Genomic DNA, 9,589 nt, shown 5'->3' on the forward strand with positions numbered 1-9,589 from the left:
CGCCCGTTTGTGCCAACCGTCTCCCCGAATAAACCCGGGCGAGCCGATGCGCAGGCGCCGCTGCGCACCCGCTAGCCAGTTTCTCCATCGGTCGATTCGAAAACCCACTGTGAGCATCCCGCTCCAGGATTTCTCCTCCCGCTCGCTCCATCTCGCTGTCCCCTCGCTATTCTGCCTCCTCGTCACAGTCCAGCTTCGGCTCCGGGGGTCTATCCTTGGCTTCCCCGGTCCGAGGCTAGGAGCTTTCGTCCCGCCCTGTCCCCGGCCGCGGGCTGGCCTCAGCCCCACCTCCAGGCCTTGGCCAAGGCCGCGTCTGCCCTTATTGTTGCCAGTTGCCGCACCAGGCCGCCTCTAAAACCGTGAACCGGAAGGGCCCATCTGAATCTGGCTTCAGGTGCCCCCACCTTATAGCTCCCTCCCCGCCCTTGTCAAGGCCCGCTGTAAGAATTAGAACGTTCCCTTGATTCTGTTCAGCCTACAGGTTGGTCTTTTTCATTTCAGGGTTGTTGTCTTTTGCTGTAGGGCGTGTATGCTCACTGGGGAGAGACGGAGACAAGGAAAGTGAAAAATCACCCCGAGGGGGTTGGGGAAGAATTAACCGGGCCACAAACCCACAAACCCTTCTCCATCCGCCTCAGAATTTTTGGGAACCCCCACCCACAAACCTGGCATGATTTACGAGCTGCCAGGTCCGTTACTCAAACCAAGCATTCCACTATGTGGAATCCAGTGCCTTAACCTCCGTGTCACCCGCTGGCCCATCAGGGATGCCTTACTGAACTACATGCTCAAGTACACTTTTACGACCTGGTTCTGTTCTGTATTTCAAGGATGCCAATCAGGCATTTGTCCTTCGTCTTAGCATCTCTCTTCATGCTTCACTCTTTGTCACTTCCACCTGCACTCACTGACGAGCACTTGTGAGCAATTGGGCTCTTCAGTCACGTGCTTTGCCCCTGAAGGAGCTGTCGTGTTTGTCACCTATGGTGTGGTTCGGCCTTGTACGGGCTCCCCACTGCTGTGTGACAGCCACAGTGGCACGTGGCATGTTCTGGGTGTGTAGGTGGCTGAGGCTGGTTCTGCTCCGTGTCTGTCCTGCTCCAGCCCCAGCGGGCTACCCAGGGCACACTGAAGATGACGAGTCGGACTGGTAGCATATTTCGGATCTGTCACCGTCCAGTCGTCAGAGCCAGTCACATGCTCATGCAGTCAAGGGGCAGGTATATTCCCTTTGCCCACCACTGGGAGGGAGAGAATACCTGACACACAACCTAGATGAACCATGTCCTCACTTTGTTTCCTCAGGGTTGTCATTCCTCTCACCCATCAGGACAGCTTGAAGCGACTGTAAGGGTATTGGAGTTCTTCAGACACACAAATCCAAGAGGACATATAAAAATATGTGTGTGAAGGTATTCAAAAAGTTCGTGGAAAACGTGTATTAAAAAACTATACATGGGTTCCAAGAATTTGTACCAAAATAAACTCATACTTTAATTCTGTTTTCCACAAACTCATTTTTTCTTGAGACATTTTTGTTATAGGGCACGTGTACTTGCCACAGAGACAGAGAGACAAGACGCAAGAAATCACCCCCCAGGGTGGATGGCCACACCACAATCCCTTCTCCATTCTCTCGTGTTTTGGGGCACACACGGACACATGCCTGACATGAGTTTTAAGCTGAAGGGCCCAGGACTCAAACCAGGTCGGCTATTTGGGTGTCTAGTAACGTAACCATTACGCCATCTGCTGGTCTCTCCAAAAACTTTTTTTTTTGAGAGATTTTTGCTATAGGGTGCAGGCGCTCACCAGAGTGAGAGACAGAAAGTGAGAAATCACGCCCCCGGGGGGAATAGCCACCCCGCAATCCCCTCTCCTCCATTCTCCTCTTGGGATCTTGGGCACGCATGTACATGTGCCCACCAGGTCCGAGACTCACTGCAGTCAACTACATGGGAGTCCAGCAGCATAGCCATTATGCCATCTGTGGGTCCCTCCATAAACTTTTTGAAGTTCGCCCAATATATACAGAGACTTTTTTTTTTTTAATTTATTGAACTTTATTTTTATTTGTTTGTTTACTTATTTATTTTAAGTTGACCAGAGAGGAACAGAGTGAGAGAGAGAGAGAAAGAAGGAAAGTGAGAAAGCAAGCTGCCGGGTCCGGGACTTGAACCACAGTCAGCCATGTGGGAGCCCAGCGCCCCTACCCACCATGCCACCTGCCGGCCCCTACAGAGAGACTTATTAAGAGAGGTGGGCTCATGTGCTCATGGAGGTGGGGAAATCCCATGACCTTGTGTGCGAGGTGGAGGCCACTGAAGGTGGTGGTGTCGGCACCGCTCAAGCCTGAAGCCGAGAGCCAGCGCAGCCAGCACTAGGAGCTGGTGTCGGGGGAAGGCCGACGCCCCCGCTCCCTCGGAGGAAGTGAACTCGCCCAGGAGCCGCCCTCTCGTTCTGCTTGGGCCCTCTGCGAACCAACGACACCCAGTTGAATTGGCGAGGGCAGCTCTTCTTCACTCAGCCTACAGACCCAAATGCTGACCTCTTCTGGAAATGTCATGGAGACACCCAGAAATGATGCTTCCTCAGCGAGGGCACCCCTTAACCCAGTCAAGTTACAAGTGGAACCATCACAATGACGCATTTCTGCTTTTCTTGTCGGATCGTGGTCTTTTGCCCAGCCTGACGACAGCTGCCACTCTTCTGACATACAGCCTCAGGAACTGAGGGCTAGGCCACCGCCGGGCCGGGGCAGCTGGGAGCTCCAGGGCCTATCAGAACCGGGCCTCGGCTCCTCCCGCCAGCTCTCGCAGACAGCTGATGCCGTTCTCCTAGTAGAGTTAGAACAGTGTGTGCGGTGTGTGCGCCAGAGACAGGAAAAGTGAGAAAGCACTCCCAGGGGATGGCCAAGCCACAGTCCCGCCTCCACTCTGTTCTTGGGATTTCGGGCATGCACACGCTCCTGGCGTGTTTTTCATGTCGCTGCGTCTGGGGCTCAGACGGCGCAGTTAGCCACATGGGCCCCAGCACCTCACCACACCCCCAGCCGGTGGTAGGAGCTTGCACTCGGTCCTCTCTCGGCCTCCCCACCGCTCCCAGGGTTGAGGAAGGATCTCCCTGAGTGCTGGGCACCACGGCCTGGCCCTTCAGTTCCTCCCCTCGGAGGCCAGTCTGCCACAGCGTGCCTGTCCCCACACCACGGAAGCCTGTGCTCGCCCGCTGCCCGCGACTGGGAGCTGCCTGCTGCAGTTCTCGCGGTAATGAAGTTATCTGCGTTCCAGTCCTCAGATCCCGCAGCTGCCTCTTGATTTATCCTGAGTGTGTGTTGGGGGGAGGGGGAGGTAAGATAATCAACCCAAACTGACAATCCAGGTAAGAGGACTGGGCCAGGCACCAAACGGCTCCAGAAAACCAGGACACAAGGGAGCGGAGCCGGAATTAGCCCACGTCTGACTCCTGCCGTGACGGCCAAGGATCACCGCCCCCGTCTCAGCTTCCTCTGTGACCTCAGCATCAGCCCAGGGCTCCCTGCTGCACGTTACAACCTTCGTTGGCTAAACAGAAGCAGACTTGTTAAAGGGGATGAGGCAGCCCCGCACCCCATCTCACAGATGGCTGCAGAATCCATCTTGGGACCTTGCAGTCAGCTGCGAAGCCCACGCCCAAACATGGGCCTGCTCCTGGGACGCTGAGGCAGCGCCCCATCGCCCTCCGTCACCTGCAACCTACTGGGAATGGTAAGGCCAGAGTCTCTGCCCACCCAGCAGCCTCCTCCCCCAGCCAGTCCACCTGGGGATGCTGACTGGCAGAACTGAAGTCACATGACTACCCTGCTGCAAAGGATGCTGGGAAAGAAAACAGCTCTGCCTCTGGCAGGCAGGTAAGTCTAACCTGCACTTCCTCAAACCTAGGTGGATTCTGGGATGCTAGGTGGCCGAGGACAGACGACCCTGGCATGAGAGGGAGGCCAGGAAGACAAAAGGAGACGCAGCTCTGCGGATGATAAAGAGCAACAGTTTTATTTTCCAGTGGCTCCCCAAGCCCCCAGGCCCCTCCCTGGGCTCCAGGTGCACCAGGGGGCGGCAGTGGGGGCAGATGGGATCCCTGCACCAAAAGAGCAGTGTGAATGCAGGAGAAGGGCAGGGGAGTGAGCAGCAGGGAGCCAAGGAGCAGGGCCTCTCTGCGCCCTCCAGGCGCTGCCTGGACCCAGGCACCAAGGCCCTGCGATCCCTCGGACAGGGTGTTGTGGATGGGGAGGGGCAGGAAGCCTGGGGTGCCCACAAGAGCCCTCCCCAAGGCGAGAGGCCAGCGGCTTCACCGATCCATGCTGTCGTCCGTCGGGCTGGAGAAACAGGTCTGCAGCAGCTTTTCACAAAACTCCAGCTCCTCCTGGGTTAGGGTGAGGGGGAAGCCTGAGTGCGGAGGCCAGACCTGCCTCCAGCACATTCGGCACCGGGAGGGGGCTCCTCTTCCCAGCCACTGGTGCCTCCTTGTCCCGGAGCTACCCGAGCTGCTCCGGCCGCTGCTCAGACCATGAGGCAGGTCCCTTCTCAGCAGTGTATGAAATACTGAACTAACTCGGGGCTGCCCGCCTCAGTCCTCACAGCAGCCACCTTGAGCTCCATGCGCGGGACCCCTCTGAAGTGCCCGACGGTACCTATGGACGGACAGGCAGCCCAGGTGGCCCAGGAGAGGACGAGGCAGGGTCCCTGAGGCTTCCCTGAGACCAACACCTAAGCAAGGTACTTGGGCAGATGGATGAAGGGACCCAAGAGGCCTGCTGACTGACTTTTATTTTTAAGAATTATTTTAACTTTATTTATTTATTTTGACCAGAGAGAAACAGAACTAGAGAGAGAGAAAGTAAGCAAACAAGTCGTGAGGTCTGGGACTCAAACCGCAGTCGGCTATGTGGGAGTCCAGTGCCCCCACGCCACCTGCCAGCCCACTAAGTGACTTGACCATTCACCTTGTTCAATACCTACCTGAATATTGAATGGGCTGTGATTTATCTTTTTCTTTCTTTATTTTCACTTTATTCATTATTATTATTTTTAACTCACCAAAGACAGAGAGAAAATGAGAAAGCAAGCTTCCAGGTTCGAGACTTGAACCGTGGACTACCACGTGGGAATCCAACACCTTAACCACCACGCCACCTGAAGGCCCCTGTGACTTCTCTGTTGCTGTTCTTAGAGCACTGAGCCATGCATGAGCCAGTGAAGCACCTCCACACGGTCACTTACTACGATCCCCTCCTGTGGTCTGCCAACAGGCCGGGGATGCAACTCGCGGCCAGCATGTGGCTTCCGGCCCCACAGCCTGGTAACCACTGACTGCCGCAGAGGCGGGGCCTGCCATGTTCGTCACCTGCCTACTAATCTAATGAGCTGTTGTTTGTCACCTGTTACTTACCACCTGACCAATCAAGTAGCAGGTTATTTACTTGTTCTAGCTTATCAATTTAATGAAATACTTATTATCAAGGAATCTGAGTGATAGAATGTGATTGTATTCGATCACCTAGATGAACTCAGCGACTTCCTCGATCTCCAAAGACCATCTGAGCTCCTCGCCTCTCTGCTGCCTCCCCACAAGGGCTGGGGACAGCAGTCGGTGTCTGCTGAGCGGATGGGAAACATCGATGCATGCGAGCACTAAGGGAAGCCCGACCAGCGTCCCGGCCCAGCTCCCCAGGCTGTCCCCGCGCCCAGCGCCCTGCACACCTGGTACTCTTCACGCTGCTGCAACAGCTGGCAACGATGACGGAGGAGCTCCTCCAGGCCCAGCTCGGGCTCCCGGCACTCACGCACACCCTGGGGGAAGTCCGTCACCAGACTGCAGGGACAGGGGCAGCACTCAGTGCCCCTCTGCCATGCTGAGGGCGCCCACCCAGCCACCCGTGCCCCAAGGACGATCATGCGGCTTGCACAAAGCAGGGAGCTGAGCACACTGACTGGCATGGAGGCGGCTCAGGGCCTGCAGTGCACTCACTCCATACTGTATTTGTCTGGTTTTAAATCTGCAATAGGGCACTGCACTTGCCAGAGAGAGAGTAAGGGAGAGCGCACCCCCGGGGGGACTGCGCCGCCATCCCTTCCCCACTTTCAGGGTTTGGGGCACATGCACAGGCCTGGCATTTTATTTTAAGAATTATTTAATTTTTAAAATTTGACCAGAGAAGGAGAGAGAGAGAGAGAGAAAGGGAAAGTAAGAAAGCAAGCTGCCAGGACCAGGACTTGAACAGTGGTCAGCCACGAGGAAGCCTAGCACCCTTAACAACCATGCCACCTGCAGGCCCCTGGCATTTTATTTTTTTAAGAGCTTTTTGCTGTAGGGTGCATGCGGTCACCAGAAAGACAGAGACAGACAGAGAGAAAGAAAGCAAGGAATCATCCCCCGGGGGGGGAAGGGCCATGCCACAATCTCTTCTCCTCTCAGGATTTTGGGCACGCATGTACATAAACCTGGCGTGAGTTTTAAGTTGCCAGGTCTGGGACTCGAACCACAGCCAACTATGTGGGAGTCCAATGACATAACCATTATACCATGTGCTGGTCCCACCTGGCATGTTTTTTAAGCTGCCAGGTCTAGGACTCAAACCATGCAGCTGCCATCCAGTCACCTTAACCACCAAACCACCAGCTGGCCCTCCACCCTGTCATTTCCTTAGACACTAATCCACCTCGGGCTGCCATATGAGCCCATGCAGGTGGGGACGGAGGCTCGGTGTCCTGCTCCTCTCCAACCAGTCCCTCACCCACGGGGAGGATCCCAGCTCCTGGGTCCCAGGGGAAGACAATGGTGGGCCGGCTCCCGAGACACTGACCTGGAGCCCACCCTAGGCTTGCCCTCCAGGGCCCTGGCATACCTGCAGAGGGCTCCAAGTACGTGCTCATGGAAAGGGCTGTGTTCTGTCCGCACAAGGGCCACCAGCTGCTGGACCATCCCCATGGAGCACAGAGTCCCTGGGGAAAGGGTGGAGAGGCCAGAGGGGCATCTATCTCCACCAGGCCCCAAGCCAGTGTTCTTTCTGGCCACTGACCCTCCTCTGTACCCAAACCTCCCAGGGCATCTGCCCCCTCCCCGCTGGCCCTCTCTTGGGCACCACCCCACCTTTGTGCTCAGGGTGGCCCACCAGCAGGTTCTGCAGCAGGAAACTTGAGCTTCTGCACCTGCTGCTGCATGGCCCGCATCAGCACAGAGAAGCCGTCCAGACGGAGGAACTGCAACAGCCCAGCTTCCTGCTCCCGGACCAGACCTGGGGCACCAAAGGGGACTTTGAGGACCACTCAGCATGACCACTGTCATTTCACATCACCATCATGATTGCTATCACATCGTCCCCACCACCATCACCATCATCTTATCACATCACCACCACCATGACCATCACGATCATTATCACATCATCAACACCATCACCACCACCATGCATCATGACCATCATCTCACCATCGTCCCCACCATCACCATCATCCTTACCACATCGCCACCACCATGACCATCACGATCATTATCACATCACCACCAACACCATCACCACCACACATCATGACCATCATCTCACCATCGTCCCCACCACCATCGCCATCATCCTTACCACAAAACCACCACCACAACCATCACGATCATTATCACATCACCACCAACACCATCACCATCACACATCATGACCATCATCTCACCACCGTCACCACCATCGCCATCATCCTTACCACATCGCCACCACCACAACCATCACGATCATTATCACATCACCACCAACACCATCACCATCACACATCATGACCATCATCTCACCACCGTCACCACCATCGCCATCATCCTTACCACATCGCCACCACCACAACCATCACGATCATTATCACATCACCACCAACACCATCACCATCACACATCATGACCATCATCTCACCACCGTCACCACCATCGCCATCATCCTTACCACATCGCCACCACCACAACCATCACGATCATTATCACATCACCACCAACACCATCACCATCACACATCATGACCATCATCTCACCACCGTCACCACCATCGCCATCATCCTTACCACATCGCCACCACTCACCACCACACATCATGACCATCATCTCCCCACCGTCCCCACCACCATCGCCATCATCCTTACCACATCACTGCCACCACGACCATCATGATCATTATCACATCACCACCATCAGGATCATCATCTCACCTTCATCACCACCATCACAACCATCATCACCACTGCCACCATCATTGCCATCACCAACCACCATCATCATCACCATCACTACCACCACTACCACCATCATCTCCATCATCAGTCCCCACTCTATAGTAAAAACCTAAAAAAAAAAAAAAAAAGAGAGAGAGAGAGAGATAAGCCATCGGGCCATGAAAAGACATAGAGGGGGTTTGATGAGTCTTACTAAGCCAAGAAGCCTGTCTGGAAAGGCTGCATTTGGTTCTAGATCTACCACACCCAAATGAGGGTAAAGACAGGGAGGACAGGGACCAGCAGATGGCAGAGTGGTTACACTGCTGGACTCCCACGTGACTGACTGCAGTTCGAGTCCCAAATCCGGTGGCTTGAAACTCATGCTGGGTGTGTGTGCGTGCAGGCCAAGATCCCGGGAGGAGAATGGAGAAGGGATTGCTGTGTGGCCATCCCCCCGGGGGTGATTTCCCACTTTCCATCTCACTGTCTCTGCCTCTTTTTCTCCCTGGTGAGTGCATATGCCTTAAGGCAAAAACCTCTATTAAAAAAAAAAAATCACGGCACCAGCAGGCGTAACGGCTATGTTAGTGGACTCCTACATAATCGACTGCGGTTCAAGTCCCAGACCCAGTGGCTTAAATTCATGCCGGCGCATGTGTGTGTGTGCCCAAGATCCTGAGAGGAGAATGGAGGAGAAGGTACTGTGGCGTGGCCATCCCCCCTGTGCTTTCTCACTTTATTTTTGTCTGTCTCTGTCTTTCTGGTGAGCACACACACCCTATAGTAAAAACCTCTCCAAAAACAAAAAAAAAATTCGGGCAGGACAAACAGCCAGAGCTCAGAAGGTCTCCAGGCCGTGACTGCCTTGGGCGGTAGAGCCACGGTAAGTACGCTGCATTAGGTTTTTGTCAGCCTCCGAGGGCACGCAATGCCGAGATGACCCTGATGGAGCCAGACGTAGGGTCACAGTGTGTCCTTTGTCCATCCCCACCCTAGGGAAGGGGTATACACAAGGGAGGGCCAGGGGTAACAGGGGGTCTCATATCTTCCTCCCACTGTTACTGTGGAATTAAAACTGCTCTGAGGGACCAGCAGTTGGTGCAATAGCTGTGTCGCTGGACTCCCATGTAGTCGACTATGGTTCGAGTCCCAGACCCGGTGGCTTAAAGTCACGCCGGGCGCGTGTGCGTGCATGCCCAAGATCCCGAGAGGAGAATGGAGGAGAAGGGATTGCAGCGTAGCCATCCCCCCTGGGGGGTTGATTTCTCGCTTTCTGCCTCTCTGTCTCTGTCTCTCTTTCTGGTGAGCCCACATGCCCTAGAGCAAAAACCTCTCCAAAAAAAAAAAAAAAAAAACTTCTGAAAAAAGAC

General features: G+C 54.9%; 2 protein-coding genes across 2 annotated transcripts in view; both read right to left on the bottom strand.

Moving 5' to 3' along the window:
• The window catches only part of PPP6R1 (protein phosphatase 6 regulatory subunit 1), a gene marked incomplete at its 3' end in the record, with an annotated part of 27,924 nt that extends 27,681 nt beyond the window's left edge, over positions 1 to 243 (bottom strand). Inside the window, 1 exon segment of the mRNA XM_027772593.1 lies at positions 109 to 243. Within this exon segment, the coding sequence (XP_027628394.1) occupies positions 109 to 117 (9 nt within the window).
• A 3,757-nt stretch (positions 244 to 4,000) lies between these two features.
• HSPBP1 (HSPA (Hsp70) binding protein 1) overlaps positions 4,001 to 9,589 on the bottom strand; it is a gene marked incomplete in the record, with an annotated part of 14,179 nt that continues 8,590 nt past the window's right edge. The window contains 4 exon segments of the mRNA XM_027772594.1: positions 4,001 to 4,395; positions 5,733 to 5,844; positions 6,878 to 6,974; positions 7,123 to 7,164. Coding sequence (XP_027628395.1) covers positions 4,321 to 4,395; positions 5,733 to 5,844; positions 6,878 to 6,974; positions 7,123 to 7,164 — 326 coding nt within the window.

The sequence above is a fragment of the Tupaia chinensis genome, unplaced genomic scaffold (genome assembly GCF_000334495.1).
Source record: "Tupaia chinensis unplaced genomic scaffold, TupChi_1.0 Scaffold000286_1, whole genome shotgun sequence".
Classification (NCBI taxonomy): Eukaryota; Metazoa; Chordata; class Mammalia; order Scandentia; family Tupaiidae; genus Tupaia; species Tupaia belangeri.